The sequence below is a fragment of the Syngnathus acus genome, chromosome 12, assembly GCF_901709675.1.
Source record: "Syngnathus acus chromosome 12, fSynAcu1.2, whole genome shotgun sequence".
Classification (NCBI taxonomy): Eukaryota; Metazoa; Chordata; class Actinopteri; order Syngnathiformes; family Syngnathidae; genus Syngnathus; species Syngnathus acus.
In genome coordinates, this window is record NC_051097.1 from 7,497,245 (window position 1) to 7,523,516 (window position 26,272).

General features: G+C 44.2%; 1 protein-coding gene across 3 annotated transcripts in view; it reads right to left on the reverse strand.

The window, feature by feature from the left end:
• The window catches only part of unc5c (unc-5 netrin receptor C), an 84,138-nt gene extending 59,257 nt beyond the window's left edge, over positions 1-24,881 (reverse strand). For 2 of the 3 annotated variants that reach the window (XM_037265584.1, XM_037265583.1), the window contains exons 1-3: positions 24,695-24,881; positions 23,308-23,393; positions 19,666-19,822 (exon numbers count right to left, since the gene is read on the reverse strand). In XM_037265584.1, coding sequence (XP_037121479.1) covers positions 19,666-19,822; positions 23,308-23,393; positions 24,695-24,818 — 367 coding nt within the window. In that variant the 5' untranslated portion in view covers positions 24,819-24,881. Of the gene's footprint in view, positions 1-19,665; positions 20,218-23,307; positions 23,394-24,694 lie in introns of those variants that run through there. The other variant, XM_037265585.1, reaches the window with a different exon arrangement.
• Positions 24,882-26,272: the final 1,391 nt, after the last annotated feature.

Sequence of the window (26,272 nt, forward strand, 5' to 3'; positions counted from 1 at the left end):
ACCATCTGTTTTCTGCACAAGAACTTGACATTTACCATTCTGGAAATGAACATTTGATGAGCTAGCCTGTCTGCAACATGAGTGTTACACTATATTATCCTTCCTACACACACACAAACACGCAAATAGTTGACTCAGCACTTGACCTCTCTGTGCAGTTTTTTGCAATATATCAGAGGCAAAATATAGGTTGTCTCAATCTTTTCCAGCAGTGACCCAAATAAAAGGACTAAAAACAGACACCTGGCAGTTGAAGGTGAGTTTGAACAGGAAGATAAGGTGGCTACTGAACATCTGGCCGTCTCAGGAGCTAGCTGAGAGGCACCAATTAGACGTCAATGCTCCAGGAGAGGTCAGCCTCAGGTTAGTCGTTTTAGCGGCACATGCTCGCGAGGTGAAGAACAACAAACAATGGCGCTTAATAGACTGCTGGCCACGTGGCAGCGAGTTACGGGAGGCGCCAGGGCGGCTGTTGTGCCCACATCCTCACTCGGATGAGACCCGCTACATCAACAAACTGCTGCCCCCCCCCCGCCCTTCCCCTGGGAGGATATGACAGGGTTGCAGTTAGAGATCAATAAAAATGAATATCAATAATCTCCGGTTACATCGAGGATGTTTGACTGTCTGATGCCTCTGATGGATTATTTTGATCTGCCCCCTTTAAGGTTGCGCTGGATTTTCAACGGTTAACACTTTAGCTCCTTTTAGCTAATAAGATCCACCATCGCAGCCCCTTCGATTGATTTATCGGCTGCCGTAAATTTCCATGATGCCGAATCAATGCGGTCTTATCTTCATGGTGACAAATGTTCGGAAGGCCGGAAGGAAGCTTGCGCATCTCTGCTCTTCTGCCAGATTGCGAGACACAATCGTGTCGGATTGTCGGATTTCCTGCTCGCGTCTATTTTGATATTGGCGGCGTAGAGGAGAGAAACACGGCGGTCTCGTGTGATCTCATTAGAGGAGGAAGGTCACGGCCCCCGGGGGGGGTAAGTTTCACCTCTGTCGAGCTTCGTCAGTCTCAGTAAAATGTCGCGGCCAAAATTACTGCGGGGGCTCGTGCTAATTAAGGCTAGCGGATTCATCGCGGGCCGGCCAGAGTAAATAAAGATTCAACTGGTGGATATTCCAAACACATCTGGAGCTAGCTTCACACGATGGAAGCGTCATTTGTAAACACGACAGTTGAGAAATTTCTGACGAAAGCACTTTTGGGGAAAAATGAGCCCTTAAACTGTAACTTTTGTTTTTAATCACAACTTGACTGATGGAGATTTCCCCCAAATGAAGCATTGCACATGCACTGATTACCTGTCAAAGGCTTTGACAAATAACGGCCGCCGGCGTACATACATTTTACGAGCCGCTTCTCTGATCCACTTTTTTTTTTTTTTTTAAAGTACAAACTGCAACGGGAAGGTGACGACGGATCACCAGAACCACATTGATGCTTCCCAACAGCCTGACTGCAATCTGCCGTTTGAATCAGGCCGCTACATTTCAACACAGAATGACACGGTGGTGACGTTCCATGAACACAGAAGGCAAATTAATGATATTCATTGATGGATGTGTTTATTCTTCGGCTCCGTTGTACACTACGCCACCAGATGGCCCGCGGTGGAAAAAGTCTGTTTCGACTAGGAATGGCCCTTTGACTCAATGTCCTTGCTCTCGATTCATCATTTTTTATTTTTTCACATTAGTGGGAGAGCGTCGAGTTTCTCACGCTGAATCGAGATTAATTAACCTCAGCCTGTCGGTAAGCTGCAGTAATATGCGTCGTTCTTCGTCAAGGATAAAGATGTGTTGATGCACGCTTTTATTGTATAAAAATATAATCGAGATAATGATATCCCAAAGATGAATATTTTTTTATACGGAATTGGATGCTTAATATCTGACTTCCAAAGACCTCCACCAAACTTTGACTTTCTCAGTGAAAGTCACTAAAATGGAAGTGAAAGCCACAAAGGAAAACAGCGTACGTGCGCTCTGAAAGGCTACATTGTCGAGCGTCTAGGTCGCTCGGAGTCAAAAGACCGATTCAGGTTGGCCCCCCGAAGACTGCCGAGTCACGGCGGGATCACGGTGGGATAATGTTCCCGTTCGCAGCCAAAGAACAATATTTGGAATTGATGTGTCCTCTGGGAACAGGGTCAGGGAGGCACACAGTTAGGCTGAGAATCACAGTAGGAAGAAATATTCTATTTTCTTAACCACCCAACAACTCTGAACAAATGCTTACTGCTCGCTCCCCATTTTTTTTTTTTCCCCATCGCAGGTTTTTATCGCGGGTTTTAATTACACCCACTGAAGCTCTTAATACAGGTGACTTGTGCATGTTTGTAAATGTGTGTGTGTATGAATTAGTAAAGTTAGACACTTAAAGGCGCGCCAAGTGCCAGAGAGAGATTTAACAAGCTCCAATAATATTTAATGAGCTTAATTAGGAATCCTGTTGATCCCGACGGAGGTGCCGGCAGAAGCTCGATGCGGGCGGGAAATAGTTCGAATGGGCAAAAAGTACGATAGATGCCAGAGAAGGTCCTTTACCGATCCGAATATTCTCTTTATTAGTGAGAGAGGGGAAAAAATGTGTCTGAGTGAGTTGAACTTGAGCTTGTTGTTTTGACTGAGTCCAATCAGAACAGAACATGTCACATCATCAAATAAAATGAATATGTTATTGGAACGCCTCGCTACACAAACCATCTGCGTCTCTCTCCGCAGCAAAAGTGAATCAAACCGCAAAAAGTCCCGTTTGCTTTGGCTCATCCCCGGCAACTCCCTTTTCCGCTTCTAAATGGACTCGCTCGACATTTAATCATGTCGCCGTCGGACTCGAGGGGTCATGTAAACACGTTATTTGGCAAACGTGGGACCAAATGAATGATCTCAATGATGTAAAGTGAACTGTCAACGTGATATTTTTAAAAATGGGACGTGAGGTTGGGGGGGGGGGGGGGGGGGGGGGGGAAGCAGTACGGGAGAAAGGACTGGTTTTGCTTGTTGTATCAAAACTTCTAACTACGAAATAGCCGTTCAATTGGATGACTACAAACCCAAACAGATTCTGGCATGTTTGGGAGGTCCCCTCAAAGTGCTGAGCCTCCCCAGAAGACCATGCGGAGGGGTCTGACAATGATAAAGTGACCTTTCAGATCATCATGATAAATCCCGTCACAATCTCACACACACACACCAATGATGACCGACTGCATGACAAGTTCACCCTGAGGGATTTAATCCATGCCCACAAAATTCTCATCTGGCAGGTAGTGCTCAGAATGGGAGGGGCAAACGCGGAAGAGGCGCCGAGGTCAGAGGGGGCGGGGCTCGGACATCACAGTGCATCTATACATCGGCAGCCTTGAGCGAGGCTAAACGCAGAGGTCATCTTTCAGAGTCGATCTCCTGGTTTCTCCCATGCCTCCGGCCACTTCCCCTCGCGGTCTTTGCTATATTTAGCCCCCCCCCTTTCCCCCCTCCCAGGACTCTTTGTCCCCATCCTGTTCTCGGGCCGCAAGGAGTGGGCGACTCATCATTATAAATCAGCCTGTTAGGAGGGAATAAAATTTTAAACAGCTTCGCCCTGGTTTTCCCCGAGTCCAAGTCTCCATTAGAGAGACGGCGGCGCCAAATGGTTGCTCGCATGGCAACACACAGCAAATCAACACAACAACGCGTTTAATCACCCGCTCGCTCCTTTTGTTCGTCCGAGCCCTTCCGTGCGCAGCTCCTGGCAATAAAGAGCGCGCACGTTGCTCTAGTAAAGTCTTTACGCAGGCCGAGGTGCAGTAATGTCCGTGCAACCAAAAGTATTGCTTCATTACATCTGCATCTCCCAGGTCCGTCGCTCTCGTCTGCTTGTGGTAAAAATGTCAATGAAGTGGTCGTATAAAGGCTTCTGGGAAAAGCAAGATTTTGTGGGGTGACTTTGAAGGGAATATTTGTGAGGATCTTATTTAAGGACACTTTCCACTCATCCTCAAGGTTCTTCACAAGTGACTCAGTAAGTTCTTGAGTAATAGTTGTTATTCTTCGCGGAGGATAAAGAATATATGACCGTGAGATGAAAAATGCTAAAAGACGGAAGGTAAAAAGAAAAAATCTTTCTACTGTACAGGGTGTTAGAAACAGAACCGTTGGGTTTCGAGCCTCACATATGGCTGCACGGGTCAATGGAGATTAGCTGGAGTGAGAAGAGGAGCATGAGCTCATCTTATCATGTTGCCTCCATCCGGAAGAGAGCCAGGCCCGTTGACAGCGCACATAAAACAGCCAGCGGGGAGATATGGAAGCAGAAATCCAGAGCCCCGGCCACACAGCGGGAGCGCACGAGAGGCCAAGGAGGCGCTGATACGACAGCAAAGCGGCAGATGGAAAGACAATGAAGAAAAAAAAAAAAATTCACATCGGCATCAAGGGGGCGGGCTGAGCTTCTCGCTTCGTCATCCCCGCTCTCGGCCTCCGGAGAAGGCGATTAACGACGACGGCGAAGAGTGTGTATAAGTGTGTGTAAGGCCTGATCGTTAGAGCGGCCAACTTGTGTAATACAATTACGGAGGCTGCAGAGAAACTGCTAATGTGCACGCGGCCAGCTCCGTCAGATGGATCAGGTATTGAGTTTTCGATGCTTAATTCACTTTCCAGTACACACGCGGGTGCATTAGTTAGATTAGAGGAGGGGAGGGAGGGGGCGGGGCAGGGCGGGGGAGGCGAATGCCCCGTCGGGACGGACAGATTTGTTTAGTGGTGGCTGTCAATTATAACCCTGACCCTGGCACTAAATGGCTTCTCCTCAAAAGGAAGGCGGGGGAGGGAAGGGAAAGGAGACAAAAGCAGGACAAGATTGGGAAAGACACGACCATTTGTTGCCTGAGATAACAAGTAAGGTGGCGGCGAGTGAACAATGGTCCCGAACATACGCCGCGCCAATAAAGCAAAGTGCTGCGGTCGGAGAAGCCAACGAGATAAGCGGGCCGACGCGGTCGCTCGGACCGGGCCAGGTCAGGCCAGGACCGTGGTGGGCGGCTCCTCCCGAATATGAAATGGCAAAGGAGTGATTTGATTTGCTGTGTGTAGCAGTCACATGCAATTGGAGAGACTGATTGCGGGCGCAGTTACTGAAAACGCCATTGTGCAACACACAAAAGGATTGGACTCTTTTTACAAATACGAGTTTTATTTGAACTTTCGCAATCCAATAATCCTAAAAGGACTCAGTTTACTTTAGTTATTGCGGTAGAATTTAATTGGAGGACAAAACTTTGCGGAGGGACAACAAGTCTGCAAAGACCCAGCGAGGCAGCTGAACCCGAATGAACTGTCGCATAGAGCAACTAGTTTTGCACTAACTTGAAATTTTAAATCGCGGATCAATGGCTGTGTTTCTTTTGAAGGATTTGGCCAGGGGACATTTTTGAAATTGGAATATTGTGGAATTATGGGAAGCAGTTGGGCCGCCTGTAGGTGTAACGTGATTCTTTTCAGACAATAAATCAAATGCGTCTTATTTTGAGACTTTCGCCGGGCGCCATTTACACAGAATATGAAGTCGGCATACATTTGGGTCGATGCCTTTGATCCCGCCTCCCTTCCTGCACAAACGTGTCTTTGTGTCAGCGCCGAGACGTTATTACCGTTTTCCGCTCAAAGCTTCAGCTCCTCATCTCCGGGGGGGGGACACGGCGCCTCTCGCTAGTAGCGTTAGCTGGAGAACCCTCATCATCATCATGACCATCCTTTTTTTTCCAGATATAAATAAATGTGACAGCTTTTCCTTCCCTTCCTAAATGAAGGGCAGGGAAAAAAAAAGATGTTGGGTGGTTAGCGAGGGGCACGCTTTCCACAGTAAACACGTCCCTTCTCCCGTGTAAACATGTAAAATCACGAAAAGATGGCCGCGGCTCGGCTCGTAATTATATTAAGCCGAGCGCTGAAATGAGATGAGTGACTCTTAGCAGAGTCTGCGAGCGTCGTCGCCGATTTCACCCGACCGACTCCCGAGAGAGCGGCGGCAGTGGCAAGCGGGTTGCAAATAATCTTGTAAGGATTCATTTGTCTTTGTCACGAGATCTAGGGACTGACACCTGCCGCCAGGATGAAGAGCGACGTGAGGAGGAAACGCGGAAACGTTGATGGATGTTAGACGGCGACGTCCTCGCCGCGCGACACATCCATCAAGGTGTGATGGCCAGATGCCGACAAATTGGAGCATTTTTCCTCACCTTGTGATGATAGTTTTGAAAGGTGCCGTTATCGCACGTGTCAACAACATAATTATTTGCTCTGATTTTGATGTGCCGAATCCAAAACGGTCAAGTTGACCTTTTGGAAAGATGGCCACCTTTTGGGGTATTTTTGTTTTTAGTACTTTTTTACTTCATGAGCTATATTTATTATTTAGCGATCAGTAAGCAAAATTGATAACATTAGTTAAGTGAGTTAGAAAATATTTTTTCTCTTAAATCTCAGATGAGAAACATTAACAACAAAAAGTCCCAACTGATGATGTCACAAAAATGTAATTGATTTTGGCATAAAAACCTGGTTGAGCAATGCAAAATTGTTCCAAATTTGTTGACAAAAATTGCCACCTCTGCATTATCCAACCCTAAAACTAAGTAAAGTAGAACTCGCCGCTGCCTGAGCGACCCGCCCGCCCTTCGCTTTCAAAGAGGCCTCGTCTTACCAAAACCAAGCCGGCGAAAGGAAAGAAAACGGAGACTACCAACCCGAATCGTCCGTCTCGGGTTTCCCGTGGCGTTCAAATAGTCACGACTGCAACAACTGCCAAGGAGGAGAAATGGCAGCCAAAACCAAAACCAGGTTGCGCACATATCTGGTGTTGCGCAGCTAGACAAGGCACAATAGGACTCAGATTACCGCGCCGCATTTCCAGGAATTACAGGAGTGTATAAATATGCAAGGTTTCCTTTTCTATCGATGCGCCGTTTGTGTTTGTTTACCGTTTTTTTTCGCCCGTCTTTTCCATGAACAAAAAGCCACACAAAGAATAGCATTGGAGTTAATATGCCTTAATCCCGCATTCTCGCAGACGGCTCATCCTGTGGGTGAAAGCCGCACACTTTAAGAGTCCCTTCCCAATTCTCATCTCTTTTCATTCCGGGCCTCAACCTCAGACTTTTTTCCCCCTCGATTTTTCGCTATCCCACTGGACGACATTGTTGCTTTTGTTGGCGGGTCTCACCGTGCCCGCTAAATAAAACATTTGCTGTTGGAAAAAGCCAGCGATAGCGCGAGCGAGTGCGGCTACGGCAGGAAGCCGGCGCGCCATTTTAGCCGTGTTGTAAAAACAAACGTGCGGTGTAAACGTGACGGCTCGGGAGGGACGTGTGCGATAATAAGCGGCCGGTGAAAGACGGCCATCAAGCGGTATGGTTTACCCCCGCACGGCTTCTTCCTTTGCACAGCAGACGTCGCCATTTTACCGGACAGATCGCCTTACCTCATACCACCCCCACCCCCAAAAAAAGAAACACAGAGCTCCCTATGCATAGTATGTCACAACTGAATTATCGTTTTCCGCTGTACATGCTTTAATATATCTGCTGCAAACCATTACGGTGTATCACTTTACAAAAGTGCAGCTGCTGGACCCTCTGTGGGGTTACAGTACACACACACACACACACACCCAGAATGAGGTAAAGATGCCATTTTAAGAAGTTTTTCCTAAAACTGGTTCTCAACAGTGGAGCAACTGTGAAAAAAACGTTGGCAAAAAGTACCAAAGTGAGACATCGCCATGCGGTACAGTGAGATCAACATATACGTCAACGTAGCAAGCTAGGCTATAGCTATTGTCTTTTTTGTGATGCTTCCATAGCAGTTGCTTACTGATAATTGAGCTTAAACAGAGTTCCCAGGTTTGTTTACAAAAGGGTTTACAACGTTCTTTGGTTACAATAAACAAAGGATAAAGAATGACAGCACGTTTGTCTTTTATCCTACTCAGCGCTGACAGTTTAGCGACCGTTGCTACATTTAGCAACTTTTCCGACTTACAGTACAAACCTGGACCTTCAAATAATTTTTTATATACATATATATTTGATGGCTAGACAGGCACTCCGGAGATGCTACGAGCAAGAAAGTGGATTTTCATTGAGAATATTCAACCTTCTCTCGAAAGCATTTGATGGTACGACAAACAGTCCGAGAGGCCTGCATCACTTTTTTGGTTTAACATCCTTGGAGTCTTTACAGCTCCTCTACATCAAAAGTTTCTCTTCGGGATTTATAGCGCAATAACATCATGCCATTCCAGCTTCATCCATATTTAATTGGCCAGATAATTTGCATCTTTATCTTCATTTCATACAGAATTGAATCCATACAATTTAGTTTTAAAAATAAAATTGCAACCACTGTGAGGCTGGAGGACTCGCAGAAGGGTAAACAGTATGCTTCATCATCACGACCTCCATTACCATCATGCTTTGGTTTCCATCACGCGCATTCTCATTTCCAGAGCAGATATTGGAAAATGGCTAGACATGTTGTTATCTTGCGTATCTCTTTAAGTGGCAGAAATGGATGCAGAGTTTAAGAGTCCATTTCTGACCGTAATGGTACAATCAATATTAATGTACCCCGTGGGGTTAATTATCGGACTCCAAGGTTACTGCTTGTACCTGTTCCCCGAGCAGCAATAATCAAAGGACGATAACAAAAGAACAGTCGGACCAGTCATAGCAACTTTTAATGTAGCTTTTTTTTTTCAATAGTTTAGAAGGCTGATTGGAAGATGACGTATTATGGAAAATTTACTTTTTAAGCGGGTCTCTCGAGTGCCTGTCCACCCATCTAGTGTGAAATTAAACAATCAAGGTAATGTTTTTTTTTTTTTTTTTTTTAATCTTACTATCAGAATATGTGTCTTTGAGATGTATAATATAAAAGTATTGGGTGTCAGTCAAGGTCATTATTGTTAACAGAAAAACAGTTTTTAAATATTGCCAATTAACTTAAATTAGATTTTATAGTTATAAAATTCTTTGGTTAATATGTCCTTTGTTTTTATCTTTGTCCATTCTAATTTATTTTGACATGAGTTTTCAGTGTTTATTTTAAATGTATTACTAACTTAGGGCAGGTTGCTTATTTTATTGGACTTTTTTTTTTTCTTTTATCTTGCGCTCTACAAAAATTAATTAAACTATTGAACACAGTTCAAAGTATTTGATTTAAAACAAAATTCAAAACAAAATAAAAAAACAATAATGAAAAATCTAATTGTCATTGTCTTTCCGGACGCACACAGCTAAACAGTTTTTTGTTGTTGTTTTTTTTTCCCTCAAACTGTTGGGTCCACACACACACACACACACGCACCAATATTTTGGGCCGCACACTTGAGCAGATTGGGAGCCCGTGGAGGTTAAATAGCAAACATAAAATGTGTTTACTGTGGAAATTCCAAGTAAGATTGCTAATCTGTATACAAAATAGCCGCCCATCCCCTCGATTTCAAATGTGTGACCTGGTTTACCGAGTGTGTGTGTGTGTTGGGGGGGGGGGATTTTACTTGTATTCTCATTGTATTCTAGAGCAACATCTATTATTCACCCACTGCCAACTGTTTGCTTTTCTCCTTGAAAACAGAACAAATGGAAGTCATCCTGTTAGCGTCTTTCCAAGACAAATTTGGATTGATCAACCCTAATTTATTGAAAGAATCAACATTTCGTCTCACGGAGACGCCGCGTTGGTTTCGCTTTAGGTGTCGCGCTGTCATGTCGGACAAGTGGGGAGTGACGATGGCGGCTCATTAATAGCGCTGACATTTAGCGGGGTGAACTTTCCGAGGCACGCCGGAGCCTTCCTGTCATTAACAACTTCATTGGAATAGCATTCATTATTGCAACTATACATACAAATCACTGTTGTCATTTAATCACCACATGGAAGCCTTTAGTCAGACATATTTTTAACACAATCTTGTTTTATTGGGGATTTTTTTTGGTTTAGACTTTGGCATAAAAATTAGGTACTGAGGTTTGCCTGCTAGCTAAAAAGAAGGTATTGGCCAAGGCTAGACAAAGCCGCCAGTGCATTTTCATGCAGACTAGCTAATGGTTAGCTAGCCGCTAACCTGACAACAGCCAACTGTTTGCTCTCATTCGGCGCCACCCACGTCACTCACCAGATGAAGGGGGCTTTTAGTTTTAGTGAAACGTCATGGTGAAAACCGGCAATACAAGTGACGCAATGTGAGCTTTAGATGAGCTGAAAGAAAAGCAAAGAGAAGCACAACTCCTTCCAGGCAATTGGACTTCTTTTGCTGAGCCGGCACCCACCCACGCTGTCCTTCTCCCAGAGTGGGCTGTGCAGCCATACAGTGTAGTTGATGTCCTTTCTACGTGGAAGGAGTCATAAAACAACCCCCCCCTCACCACGGGGCTTCTGTCTGGGCCCCCATTTAAATGAGAACCACTGAGCTTGGCCCAGTTAAACAGTGTCTGCCAGTATTTGACCCACCAGGGACTGATCTTGGAGATACGGCACACACACACACACACACACACACACACACACACACACACACACGCACACACACACTCGCAAACACGATGTACAAACACAGAAAAAGTGCTGACGCTCAACTGCGATCTCAAGTTGCGAGCCGTTACCGGAACCACAGAAACAAAAGCTGGAACTAAAAGGGAAAAAGGTCAGGAAGTGAAGAGGGAGGTTAGGGGGGGGGGGGCTCGGTCATTCGTTGAGAAAGTCGCCTTTCTAGCTCTCCTGTTACGTTCCGTTCTCAGCAATAAAAGTTCATGGGTCAGTTTGACCCAGACATGTAATTTATATGTTCTAAAAGTGTCATAAAAAAAAAAAAAGACATAACTCCATTACTAACCATTCCCATTAAGTTTATTTATCACTCCGGGACATTCTTCACTGAAGAGAACTTTTTTTTTCTTTAAGTAAAGATGGATAATATATCAACTTTTTTCCTTTTTACACATAGCAAGTTCAAAACCAACAACTGAGTTTCTTCTACTCCTACTGTTTACTTTAAAGTGGGTCAATTTGAATGGTAACAAACCTGCCGGGTTAACGTTTTAGGAGCCGCCGACGTATTCCGCCGCGATTGCCGAGACTCGTGCATGCACGATTACACACGCAAATCGACCGGACTGTCAATTTGTCACATTCATCACGTGCCCTGCCTGACTCTTAACACACATTAGTGCAAAGTGAAAGTCTGTGGGAGCAGATTAATTACATATAAAATGCTGAAACTTTTAATTTAGCACCTCATTTCACTCTGTAAAAAAAGTTTACAGGCTGGCATTCTGAGACAAATTTAATTCTACCCTCCTTTCCTCCATCTCCCCCCTGTTAATGGTCTGCTCTATTTTAAAAAGTCTGTTTGGCAGCTATGCAGATAACAGATGGAAGAAAAATGAGGGGAATTATGAGAAAGACTGATTTCCTGAGGATGAATGGTCTGGTATTCGCAGATTTATCTGAAACAGACTTTCTCAGACTCACTGTTATTATTGAATAAACACACAAATCCCCCCCCCCAACTTACACACATGCGCGCACACTACCGCCATATGCAGACAAACAAGACTCATAGAAGAAAGCTAAGAAAAACAGGAGCACCCTGGATTTGGAAATGCAAATATTGGATGTGGTGAAGAAAGAGTAAATGAAGGAGACTGTTGAAACTCAAATGGCTCTCCTTAGAAACAAGTCCCACCCTTAAAATGAGAGAGAGGAAAAAAGGTTTGTGTTGTTTTCAAGTTATTTTACAAGCTTGCTCTTTTAACGGCGAGAAACCGTTGGGATTTTACGAGGAAGATTGTTCAAAAAACTGTTGAAGCTAGAATGGCTCCCGCGAGAAACGTGGATGGCCTTGCTAAATAAAAGTTTGTGCTTTTAAGGAGAGTTAAACAGTACAGAGCGTTCAGGAAATGGTTGGAAGCAAAAGAAAAAAAGAAAAATTCAAATTTGGATCAGCACTCAGTCAATCACTAGTCCCATTTTAAATGAACTTAGTTGGAACCACAAAAAATTTGGGTTCTTATGATTTGGTAGTAGCCAATGCCAACGATAAAATAAAATTTTGCCTGCCAAATGTTGAGAAATTTGAAGGCTGACCAACATTATTTTAGGAAATTCCATTCCTATTGCAAGTCATTAACACGTATTATACAAATTGAGTGTTGCCAAAACAATTAAAACCCAATCCAAGGAAACTCTCAATATAAATCTGTCTAGTTTTGTTCCTCAATTTTTTGCGCATGCCTCCGCTTCTTGAAAATGAAAACATGCGATTCCCCCTCACCTCTCCAACAAGTTTATAGCAAAAAGAGCAAACACTGCCCATCTTGCAGGAGCCGTAATGCAAACCAGAGGCTACGACTCCCTCCGCCCCTCCCTCTTTCTTTGCACTCATCTCAAATTCGACTTAAGGACCGGCGAGGACTGCTACAGTTCCTCATGCGAGTCTTGTTAAAAGTCCCCAAAAACAAACACAGACTAACAAACATTTATCAGCGGCAGGTCGCTTTAAGAGCGCTGAGATAACAGACGAGGATGCTGATAAAGCGGAGACAGGAAACGAGGGGGGCCGGCGGGGTGGGGGTCTCCTGCTCTCGTCTTTCAGTTGGGACCGGTGGCCTCGCCCCCCCCCCCCCCCCCCCCGCCTGCCTGTCTGTTCTACCGACATACATTGACCACAAGCCAGCCCGAGCCGATATTAACGCAGGGTCTGGTAACCAGCAAGCTCCATCACGCCACGGACATGTGACACGAGGGGAAACGGCGCTCAGCTCCATTACGCGTGTGGTGTTTCCACACCAAATAACTCATTACACACCAATGGCGCTCTAATTCTTCGGGGATTCTATATATTTGCTTTTTGGCCCGTACGCATCCGACTCGGCACAAGACAGGGCGCAAAACCAGGATTAAAGGTTTAGCTTTGTCAATCAGAGCGAGAACCCGGCGAGATTGAGAGAGAGAGAGAGCGATAGAACGAGAGAGAACGAGAAAGAGCGAGGAGGCTGATTATTCGCTCGACGCCTCCACGTGGGCGCCGTGTGACTCAGGTGTTGGCGTCACCCCTATTCACTTCTCAATTATTTTCCACCCGGGGAGCGAAGATAGACCGACTCACCAGAGCGCAAGATACAGTATGGTGGCTGCCTTGAATAACAAAAGAGAATCAGGGATGAGTGGAGATGTGCTTGGAGCTGTTTTTCAAAACTGAAGGTCCATAATGATAATAAAAAAACAAAAAAAACATTGAATACTAGAAAAGTGCTTAACTCATTCTGATTGTTCACACAATTGCATACAGGGTAAAGGAGGACGTGTCTTTTTTTGTTCTCAGAGTTTCTGTAAAGTTCACAATTAAACACTGTTAATGGCTTAAAAAGTTACATAAATGGTATAATAATGTGTTCTATGCTGGCCCACTAGTCTAAAGCCGTTATTCTGTTGAATATTGGGTTTGTGGGCTATAAAATAAAGCAGCAAAATCCACCTGTGTTTATTCTAAAGAGGCGGCCATTTTGCTGAAAATGGAGACCGAAGCGCTCAGGTAGCGACCAATCACGGCTTACCTGTTGATTTGGGTTTGGTGATGTGACGTTCACAAGCGGCGCTGTATAGAACATAATATTGTGAATAAAATGTTGGACTTGATTTTAAAGTATTAAACAGAAATGGTGGTAATCTTTGCATACTTTTTGGACATTCTTTGCTCTAAAGTCAATTTTTTAGACTAGCTACACACTTTTAAGTTAACGCAAGGAAAACAACAAGCCAAATGACCAGCGGTTTTGGCTGTTTATCTGCAGTCTAAGCATTTTCCCTTTTTTTTTTTGTAATATCCATGTGCATATTTAAAAGTACATCGCAAATCCCTAATCCTCTTTGCTAGGTAGAATAGCATGTATGGCAGCGGTACAACATTCATTTTCTCTGTCCTCGCCGTTACGCAGGCTGAAATCTGAAATGAGTGCATTTCGAGGAGACACGAAAATGCAGCGCAACAGAAAAACAAATATGACAGTTTCACTTACATCATCCACTCTGCCTTTTTAGAAAAAGACATGTTGCGTGTTTGACACAAGCAGCCCTACGACAACTCAAAAAAAGTCGTCACACAAGGAAAAAAAACATAAAAGAAAACATGTGCTACGGATTTCAGGCGACAACCCCCCCAAAACAAAAGTTACTGCTATTTTTTTTCCCGCCCCTCAAAGTTAGTCATTTCCATTTAAAATGACATGCCGGCCAGCGACTTCCTGTCAAGAGGATATTAGTGGTTGAGCGCCGGGGGTTGTCGAGGTGTGTGTGTGTGTTCAGGTCAGGCTGCCAAATTAAAGGGGAAGAGTGGAGTGTGCACTTACGCTCGCTCACAATGTGCTCTGTCAGCCCCCACCGCCTATAATGGCACGAGGAGGGCCACTTAGCGAGTAATCACCCCCCCCCCCCCCCGGCAGTGTCCTCCACGCCATCCACTCCACCCCCTCCCTTCCAGATTCCTGCTCTGATCTCCAATCATAAATGAAGTGTGGATCAAGAGGACAGTGGTCCGCACACGTACATTCCCCCCTTGGCAGACATCCCATAATGACGGAGCTCTTTGGTGACTAAAGAGGCCACGCAGACCTTTGAATGAAGGATGACTACGTCTAATGTGTTGGTTGGCCTTCGCCGCTTTGAAGGGCCATTTTCTGGTCGCAGGTAGGAAATGAGGCCACCCCCCTACCCCTCACGGTCATTACTCCCCATCTTGACCTGCTGACTGATTGCGACCAGGGCATATTATGCAATTATTTTCATTTTAGAAAAAAGCTAAACGTGCACTGAAGTGTCCTATCATTGCCCTACTCACGCACATTACAGTGGAACCTCTGCACCCTCAGCACACCATTCATCCTGGGCCTATTTTGCTTTTTCATTGATTTGTACATAAAAGAGCATTTAATTTAACATTTAATTGAATTTCTTATCTTAAATCATCCCTGTGTCATCAATCTAAGTGGCAATAAAGGGAAGATTTTTGTACAAGATGATGTTACACTGTCTGCCTGCATGTGTTGCTGCAGCGTTTGCAGTCAAAGGCCTACAAAAAGGTACCAAAAAAACTTTCATTGAAATATTAATTCTGATTAAAAATCTGAAAAGACCCAAAAGTTAATTATCTGACTCTGTAACTTTGTTCTCAGAAACTAAAAACAGCAACAATGATGAACACATGACCCTTCCGAACAAACATTGACTATTCGGAATCATGCTCCGCCTCAACGAATCCCCTCTCCAATAGCTTTCCTTTTAAAAAGTAACAGATTCCATGGCTTGTGGAATGAGCGCTTGGCGTGCACTACTAGCATAACGTGTATATTACGCAGGGGACACAGGTCAGCTACTTCGCTCTGGCTGTCAAGTACTTGTGGCGCACCGTGCTAATGGACTGCTAATAGAAGTGAATGTTGCTCCCCTGTAGTGGAAAGTGTCACATCGGGGTGATTAATGACACCCGCGACCCCCCCCCCCCCCCCAACACACACACACACACACACTCCGAGGCCACACTTGTCTATTGCTCCCTAACTTTTTTCGTCAACCTCCTCCTCCTCCTTTCCTTCCTCTTCGTCTCTCTCTGCGCTAATCGGTCCGTTCCATTGACTTCTTTTGTGTTCTCGTCATTCCCCTTCAACATTTCTCAGGAAGGCAATCGACATGAAAGCAATCGAGAATGTCGAGTCCAGCTTTATAAAACACAAACAGAGCAAGAAATGTGGGGGGAAAAAAATGGTTCCACCGGTGGGTGCAGTCACATACAACTTAACACCTCATCAGGAGTTACATTCAGGCCGGTGTTTGTAATGAAATATTGCGGTTTTCCAAAGCCGAGACTAAACGAGCTTGAAATTTGACAGATTTCAGACTGGAAAATAGAACAAACAGCCATTTGGAGTGACATCATTTGAGCTTGGAGGAGCCAAAGGAGAGCTGAAGTGAAAGTTGCCCTGCTCATTCATTCCAGTTGCGGCAAATGAAATTTAGATGGCACCGAGTTGATGTTCACTCTTTCCATATGAGATCACGACTCGTCATGGAATCGATAGATGTGAGGCAAAAAGTCCGCCATCAACCACTTTGCCGTATAAAGAAGCCCATCATGGCATCACATGGCATTTTGGAACGTCACGATCTTGCCTAGCAAAAGAACAAACGCCAAAACTAGCATCCTTAAACAGCCAGCACACCTTCTTTTTGCCACTCTCATAAATACTACATGAAATCAAGAACAGCAGCAAGCTCAGCAGCCGCTTTTCCTCATTCATTATCACTCGCTACCAGCCGACCCCGTGCATCTCTGACCCATCGCATCGCTCGCCTCTTTTACTAAGTAGCCTCTCGGCTCACCTGAGCGCCACAACGCGGAATGATAATATCCCCTCAATTACATGCCGTTGCCGACTTTAATTGCGTCACGCTGGAAGCCCGTCGGGGTCGGCCAAGGGCTATCGTGTGAGGTAATTCCTGCGCGCACAATGCTCTCATTGTGCACGCAGGGCCGTGCTTGGAGAGTGACCGCTACGGTTGTAATGTTAGCGCCCCCCGAGGAGCGAGTTGTCAAGCGTCGGGAAAGCCTGCAAGAATCATAATGATAGAAATAACAGTCACTTTTAACGGGGCGGCTCTCGGATCGGTCAAAGCCGGAGCGCTGCGGCGCTGATCGTAAAGTCTTAAAGTGCACTGAGTCACAGACTATATATATTAAAGATCCTTTAACTTTTCCGCCTATAATCAACACCCGGAGGACACATCGTCAAAAAGGAGCATAAGAACGCCATTGTTGTTTGGGCACCAGCACCCTGAATTTGATTTAATACCTGCTCGACATTGTCATCATTGCCCTACAGGCGCACATTATCAAAATTTACAGTCAGTGTCGACATTTTTTTTTTTTTTTTTTTACACAAAATAATACAATTCTGTGTTTTGTTTTTCCTTAACTATGTGGTTTTATCACCTTGAATCACTCAGACTTCATAAATGGAGTCTTCATGAAATTGGCAATTGTGAGTTTGGTGCCAAAAAAGATCAGAGGAGGGCATTTAAATATTCAAAAAGAAATAGAGAAAAACAGTGAGACAATTTGGATGCACGCTCTTATTTTCTTTTGAATGTTTTGTTTTCGGTACTCCATACCAAAAATCGGGACTAGATACTCTCAATCAAGAGGCTAGGATTAGGGTAAAAAATAAAACGGATCAATAAAAGCCATGGAAGAATGCACAGATGAATAAAAAGAAAAAAAAAGTATACAAGTTTTTAAGCAGACTGACCAAGACCAAGGGGCTAACACAAAAGTGACAGTGTCACCTAGTGGCCTGGAATGCACAATACCAGCCTGTAAACAACAAAATGATAGTGCCACTTGTCGCTTTTGCCGCAAATGCTCCTATGATTTCGATCCCAAACACCGTGCCTAGAATTAGAGCCGTAACTGTAGCCTCTTATGAGCGCCGCGGCTAATGAAATCTTAACCAGTGCAAATGTTTTGAGGTATTCACTCTCTAAGCCTCACACGTACACACTCGGGCTTTTCGAGGGGCCCCGCCGGAGACACCTGAAGTACATCTGTTCTTGCACAAAGGCTTTCCAATCAAAATGCTGTCACGCAGCGCCCTGCGAGTTCTCAGGCAGCTTCTATCTGCCTCAACCTGTCTTCTTTGTCACCAGTTCAGAAGGTTAATGAGAACTCTTATTTCCCAGAACTCACTCACAACTCAGATGGGGCTGCAGTGACGGCCCATACGCGTTAAAATGAGATTAAAGGAACCTCCCACGCAAATATAAAACTTGAATGGCTCTCTCAATGGACCGCCGCCAGGGCCCAACAATGCTGATTTAGATTAGAACCACATTGGGCAGGACCTTCTGTTGTCATTAACATCCATCCACTTTTCCCATAGTTAATGGGATATATGTCATATGTTGGAAAATGTTCAAGTGTAAAATAGGATAACAAAAATGAGGGAAAAAGCAGATTATGGAAATCGGCAAGCCGATTAATCGGGCAGGTCCGATCACTAAGACATCTTCACTGTCACAAGGCACCTAGACTGCCAGAAAATACCAAAAAAATGAAACTGCTTGGCTACCTGTTAGCTTATCTGTCACTTCCTGCTTGGCTATCGTACGTCTGTCAGACAGGGGCACAAAAAAATGAAATCTGGCCGATTATCGGTATGCGTGTACCCCGCTTAAGCACCAGGGGTGTCCCGGTGAGTCACTTTGATCGCGCAGTCGTTTTACACTAAAGACGTGAACCTCCAGCGACTTGAAAAACGAGTCCAGCTCATCAGCGCGCTTAAATTAGCCCGTTAATTACACCGAGCTAAGACAATGTTCTCTTGCCGTATCGACTTCTTAATGGCCAGAAGAAGGGCCTTATTCCCATCAAGTCAATGACACGGGGTGGGGATGAGATCTCTGGGGCTCCTGTGGGCGTATTATGTCATTGCACCGTGCCCGTTAAAGAAACCGGACCCGTTATCCATTGCGGCTTTTCCTCTTTTCACTCATTAACTATGCAGGAGTCAGATGGAGGCCTGAAACGACCAGATAAGGTTGCTGGTTGCCAAATGTAAGCGTCTTTGCAAAGCTACAACTTCTGACCTACCTCCAATAAAAAAATTTAAAAAAAAAGTTTGGAGAGGTAAAAAGCCACGTTACACTTCTCGGCCTTTTCCAGAAAGCTCCTACGAAGTCCTTTCCGGACACAAAGACGCTAGCTAGGCTTGTGACAGGTATAGCGAGCGCCCGCACAAACCAATTCCAACACCTTGTTCCCCATTGTTTGACATCCCATCTGACTTGAGAAGGCAGCAGATTAAAGTAAATGACTCCGGGTGGCTTGCGACGTTATCTCAACGCTTGGCAGACAGCAATGAGAGCGAGAGAGGGGGTGAGAAAAAAAAAAAAGACTAAAGACTCGCCTGGAAATGTTCTCACAATAGAAACGTCACCCTTGTTTAGTTGAGAATGAGGAATGTTCCCCCCCCCCCCCGAATTCCGTTAGAGTTGACGTTTAACAAGCCCTCATAAGTGTTTTTCTTTAAATCAGTGACTAAGAGCGAGACATTTTTTTTTAGTTAAGGTTATAATGTTTCTTTTTGTATAGCATGCAAAAATGATTCAAATTCAACCAATTTGGTGGCACGACTATATGCAAGAATTATTCATGTCTCTGCTTTGTGGTGCTTTTTCCAATTTGTCCTTCGATTGTTTCCCTTTTGCAGTGCTTTGTTCAGTTTGATCATTTGTTGTGACGTCCGTGAAATTAAGATTTGTTTTGTTCAGTTTTTGCTATAAATGCTAGAATTCCCCTCATTGTACTATTCACAGCATCAATTCATGCAAATAACAAGTCAACATTTATTCACAGAAAAACGCTGCCCAACTATGTCATCTCAATGATGTCATCGAGATGACGCCCAAAATAAAAACACTTTATTCCGTAATGATAATTACCTGAGAAGTTAACCTGAGCTTTTAGTATTTTACTCACGTCTCCCATGCGGAGTTTACAGCCCAACTTTTCCTCCCAAAAATACAAGTCCCCAAAAAATGTCATGCGAACTTTACCTTGAGCCAGGCTGGTGCGGACCGTGGTCAGGAGCAGAAGCGGCAGCAGCACCGGCAGGGTGAGCATCTCCGGCGGGGACCTCCTCGCTCCTCTCCGTGCGTCTCTAGCAGCGTCGTGGCCCATGACGGAGGAGCCAATTTTGCGCTCCCCGGGGCGCTGTTTGCAGTTTTTTTTTTTTGCACAACAATGATCAATTAAAAACTAAAAACTTAACAGCCCCGAAAAAGTATGATGCCGTTAATTAATCCAAAACAGCTTTGCGGAGCTCCACTAGAGAGGACCAGGTGGCGTTAGAATCTCTGCCCGTCTGCTGCACACTTGAGCAGCTCACTTGTGGATCGACGCCCCGGTTGCGGACGCATGCTCCGATTTAAGTCCTCCACGCCGCTTCCCCCAAATTCCACGTTGCGTGTGTGAGTAAGCTCCGTGTTTGTGTACGTGTGTGTGACTGTGACTGCGTGCGCTCTCCTTCCACTGGCTGTGGACTGAAACAGTCAAGAAAGGAGAGGAGAGGTCTCTGCGGCTACCTTTGCTTCTCCAGCCAATCCACAAGCTCGTGGAAAGTGGCGGCGCGTTAACAAAACCTGGCGTGGATGACGCTGACGAGAAGGAACGGACGGAGGGCGAGCCGCGTAATATGGAACGCACGATTGCATCGAACCGAATCTAACCGTCCCACTTTAAATCTGCACCTCTCGGTACGGAAGGATCCCTCAGAGTGTTTCCCACCACCTGATCCTCAATGCTTTGCCATGTTACGACAGTACGCATGTCCTGCTCCGATCCACATGGATCCCTGTCCTGCCTGTTTTGCACGTTTCCCTGGTGCAACACACCTGATTTAAAAAAAAAAAAAAAAAAAAAATCAGCTCATCATCGAGCTCTAAAGAAGCTTGTGAACGGATTCGATTTTTTGGAATCGGGAGTGTTGCTGCTGGGAGACTAATTTGCAAACAGGCAGGAGAGCGGCCATTGATGACCGATTTTGGACAACACTAACTGTGTGCACATTTTGGTGATTGCGTTTGTAACGTAAGTTGCAGAGGATAAAGAATATATGACAACACTGCAACTAACTGTCGCTTTTTGTTGAGTGTGTTTGTGCACATTTTGGTTGGTGCGTTTGTAACTTAAGTTGCAGAGGATAAAGAATATATGACAGCCCGAGTAGTGTTAAACTGACAAACTCAATGTGTTGATGCAGCGTTTGTGTCAAAATATCAGTTGCTCACAGGATTACATCGCATTATGCTCCATGCGGTTGTTTTCAACACGTTTTGTGTTTGATTTCACAGTGTGACATTTTTATTTGCTAGGGTGTAAAATGGCTCAATAAAGGCTGAAAACCAACAGATCTCTCCAAATGATCTCCTTTGCTTGTGCAGGTGTACCTCATGAAACATCCCGTTTCTATCTATCTCATTGCACAGAGGAAATTTACTCCTGCGGTTCTGATTCGAGGCTGATTTTCTACGTATGACTGATGTGGAAGCAATACCGCCTCCCGGTGATTAATGAGAAATATGGGCATGACACTATCTTTCGCCAAATGAAATGTGATGACTTTTAAAATATGAATCTAATTCCCGCGGCCCTCCATCACCATTTGCAGGGGGGTGTCAGCGGGCAGCTGTCACGGCTTTCAGCTTCTGGCTTTAATGTAAGGACGATGCAGGAAATTACTCCTGTCTGGCACGCTGAGATGAGCGCCGGATCGTTTCACTTTCGGACACTTGCAGTCAAACGCCTTGGCTGTAAGGTGGCGGCGTCAACACAGTGAAAATAGGCCAGCCCCTGCGTGAATGCATCGCTCTCATCACATTCCAGATCAGCTCATATGTGCTCGATATGAAAAGCTGAGAGAAGAAAGTGAGGTCGCCGTCATTCTTAAACAATCCCCAATCGGTGTTAGTGTGAAACATCATCTCCGGCCGCTTATATGCACTTAACCCTGCCGTCGGTGTGTCACAGAGCGGGAATTCGCCGATTGGACTTTATTTTTCCGCTTTGCGATGCCTTGTATAATCTTTTTTTTTTTTTCGCTGACTGGATTGGAAAGAAAACAGCAAAAGAGCTCAGCTGCGGTTGTTTCTAGTTCATCCTGTTCAAGGTTGAATATTGTGCACTGAGACTCTATAGCTATTTGTCGCTACCTTGGACACGGTTTACCATTGTCGGCAAGGAGTGTCACGCCGGTTCCAGCAGATGGCGCTGTGGTGGTGAAGGAAAAAAGAAAAAAAACTATCTCGATAGAAGAAATTTGGTTGTCTATATGAGAAAACACACCGAGTGCCTCCAGCTGACCCGTGGGAGCCCCGAAGCAATGTGGTGTCCACAGTAGGCGTTAAAAAGCGCAATATGACAGAAGTGTGAACGCCACCCGGGTTGGTAACACCTTCAGCCCTTTCTCCCAACCGCCCGCCCCCTCGCCACTCCCTGTTACATGTCCACGTCTGGTTTTAGTCTCAAAGGAAACGCGACACTATAATGCATGACGAACCGTACCTTGGGGGGGCAACAGAGGCCCCCAAAATTTCAAAATATGTACAGTATATAAGCATCATCAGAAAAGTCTTCGGTGTTAACTGATTTGCCTTTTCCTAATGGAGCCATTTAGCTTAGCTTAGAATATCCACTATCTCACTCCAGACAGAAAAAAAAAAATCACTAAAACTATTAACTGTAATTCAGACTGCATTTACCAGAGCACTTTGCATTATCGGATTCCACCGTCCCGACCTTGCGGAAATGTGTAAAATGACCACGACCTCTTGGCGGCACATTATGAAACGGTGCTGAAAGATGTGTCCGAAAATTGGCGTGCAAACAAAAACTAGTCGGGCTCTATAGGGAGTTGTTAGCATGAGATTGAAAAAGTAGAAATTGTGGCGCAATGCTTATTTTGGCTAGCTGATCAGTAAGGCTTTCCATTGAGTGCTAGCCTTAAATCAGCAATGTACACCACACAGATTTTAGCTATTCACAACCCAGTCCAATCTTTATTCCCTGTGAATTGTGGGGATCTGCTCAATTTGTTGTTTTAACTGCAAGGCAGACATCCCATAATGCATTTGGCCACTCAGCAGATGACCATCTCTTGGCCGTCAGGCAATTGCTCAATTAGACAAGGAGACAGACAGTCGGACCGGCCCATAAACAAACAAACAAAATGAAAGATGCTAATGCACGGCCGACGTAATGCAGTTTGTGAGATGGAAAAACTCACACACACACACGGACACGCACACATATGCCTTGGCGCGATTCTAATTTTAAAGATAAACATCGGAGTGAAAATGCAATAGGAAATTAATCATAGCTACGAGTTAAGTCACCTTTAGGAAATTAATCATAGGTATGAATTAAATCACCTTTAGGCTTATCCGTCTTTCTCAGTCCACCAAGTTTACAGTAGGAATACACGAGTCGCATGAGTTGACCTGAGTCAGACTTACTATAGGTCGCCAATTTTAGAATTTGGGATTTGCTTGGCTAAATGAAAGACATTGTGTTCTAATCCTTTGAGGAAGGCTATTTGAACAAAAACTGTGCAGCAACACATGTACACAGGCAATATAACAGGGATGTATTCTTTATCCTCTGCAAAAACAACAAATACTCCAGAATACTGAGCCACTTACCGTGGTAGGGTGATAGTCTTCTTCTGTTTGCATGACTATTTTATACTGCCACCCAGTGACCAATTCGTGCACACCAGACTGAAGACCTGTACAAAATAATTGCATTAAATCACAATCACAATACCTAGGGGAGGGGGAAAAAAATGCAATTGGATTTTTCAAAAAGATTCAGCCCGAATGAGGATAATATAATAGTGAGTTAATCTTTTTTTTTTTTTTTTGCAAATCAAATTAGTGATTGAAAACAGTTTTTGGAGTGATGTTGGCACACAATGGTATACAAAAGCAATATAAAACCAGTTTGAACGACACAGTGTTAAGTTACTCAATTTTTCATGAAAAATAGCAAATTTGGAGGAGCGCCGATTCCGTCCCACCACGATGACATGTGACTTACTCGTCGTCCCCACCCGCCCACCTCTGGATGGCATGAACGCCCGGCGTAGGTGCGTCACAGAAAAGCTGCTCGCCATCAGCTTTGGGCACACTTTACTGCCGCTCTTGATATCAGTATTAAAAGTGATTTGCAACGCCGTATGTGGCAAGGAATCAAAACTTAATTTAGGCAGATAAAGATGCCATTTGGGAGGGAGATAAAGTGCTGCATCATGGGAGATGTGTTCCCCGGCGTGCTCTCAGCGCCTCGCCCTTACAGCACCCTCAGATTTACTGGCTCCTTTTTTTCTTCCCCCCACTGCTCCATAAAACAGCAAATCTGCTCACCAGGCGACACAGGCAAATGTTAATGGATTCATTTGTCAAGAACCTTCCACTTATTTACAGTCCTCTTCCATTACCGCCGCGACGCCTGCGGGAGGAGAGTGGAGGGGAAAAAGGGGGAGAAAAAAAACTGTGGCCAAAGTCAAAATATCGATTTGCCTGTCCATCAAGGCCGAGACTTCCTGTAAAACACGCGTGCAGGCAAATACACACTATAGACAGATTTTTTAACTTGTTTTATGTCACAGTTTTTACCTCTGAGACAATTGCGCAATCTAATTGTGACATATGTATGTAGGCTATCCCGTTGGATTTGTCGTTTTGCTGGAGGGTTTTGTTTTTGGAGGTGGGTCACTATTTGATCTGGTGTATATATTTTTCCAGCACGTGGCAAAATTTGTGAGGTTTCACGCATGTTGAGGCCTCCAGAATGGCAACGGTTGCAAGAATAATAAACACAGCTGCTACCCGGGCCCCTCCACAACTCAAATGTTAATGAACGTTAAACAAGCGGCCGACATGAGAAGCCCGTCATTTATTCATTATCTTGTTTTAAAGAACCAGGCACAGCGAGGGTTTAAATATTTCACAGGAAGGAGAGTACATTGAAGTTGTAAAAGTTGGCAACGGCTTTTAAAATATGTCGGCAATGCTGGATTATGCTCACCTGAAATGGAGCGAGAGAAGCGACATGAGGCTAAACCTCGTCGTTCGGATGACAATGGCGGAGACCCTCGCCTTATCCTCGAGTCACAGACCGCTAGCTCGTCCCAAAAATTTGGGATCGTCATCAAAACAGTGAGGCAGGTCAATAAGAGGGTGCTTGGGCATTGGCCCTCCACTGGTGGTGATCACCACATTCCCTGAAGACAAAAAAAACCCACAAAATATTCATATTAAAATTTAAATATTTAAAAATATACTTATTTAATTATTAATGATTGCTATACTATTCTATGTTATTTTATGCTATGTTATTCAATGCTAAGCTATGATATGTTAATCAATGCTATGCTAAGCTATGCTATGCTAGTAATTGATGGTTCAGAAAACCAAAACTGATACTTTTCTTGTAATACAGACATGTTTAATGCTTGTGTTTCTTCAAAAATATATGGGAAAAGGACTTTGGGGAAAAAAAACCCCTGCATATTAAATCACAATCGCAATCTTGAGAGGAGGAACAAAGCGCAGTACTATAGGCTATAGAATTACAACGACAAGCAGTCGACGTAAGCTCTTGTTGTGTAGTATTAGTTGTAGCGCTTTATTAATCCTCCGCTGGGATTTTCCCTCTCTCTCTCCTTTTTGATTTTTTTGTGATTACAGCAACATCAAATGACAGCGGCAAACAGAAACAGGTCACACACGAGCCAAATGCTCATGCTCGTTGCCAGTTTTTCTCCAAAGTATCCTGTGTGGCATGCAGAGACCCCCCCCCCCCCCCTTTTAGAAGCATCATATCAAATGTTTGTCACCTCACCGTGGAGTTTAATATGCTCAATGTTGCAGCATTTATTAAGGTGGCTCGGTGATGAACTGCATTGCGTTGTGCAATGGTTGCGTAAAAGGGGCTAATGTAATGTATCAAGCCGCTATGAAATGCTGTAATCACAAGCCTCGGGCAGACTGGTTAAAAGCCCCAAGCTGATGCCTGAGCAGTGCCCAAAAAACATGACAGCCACACTCCAAAGGCAATGAAAGCTGAAGGCCACAACACAAGGCTGTCGTGCAGACAATTCCATTTTGTTTCTGTTTGCAACAGAAATTGCACATTGGTTACATGTTATTTTAATGTATGTTTTATTGTTGACTTTAATTGCATTTTGAGTTTATTTTATTCAGTTTATAATATTTTTTAAAACTCATTTTTTATGAATAATTTATTGTTTTATATTATTTTTGGTTTATCTTATTTTATATTAACCACTCAGTGAGGCGTAAAATATGCAATATAAAACAATAAAGTGTATGAAATTTTTTAGTTAAGTTTTCATTTTTTCTTATTTTCATTTTCAATTCATTTTCATTGTATAATTGTATAATGTATATGCTTCATTGACATGTACTTTAATTGAATTTGTTACATTGTATTGTAATTTTATTTCATTTCCAATTCATTGTAAATTAGCCTAAACTGGTTTTATTCCTTCCCATGGAAGTAATAAAAATAAATCCATTTACATTCTCTTCACAGAATGTTTGTGTGAATCTGCACCTGAATCAGCACCATGGACAGCACCAC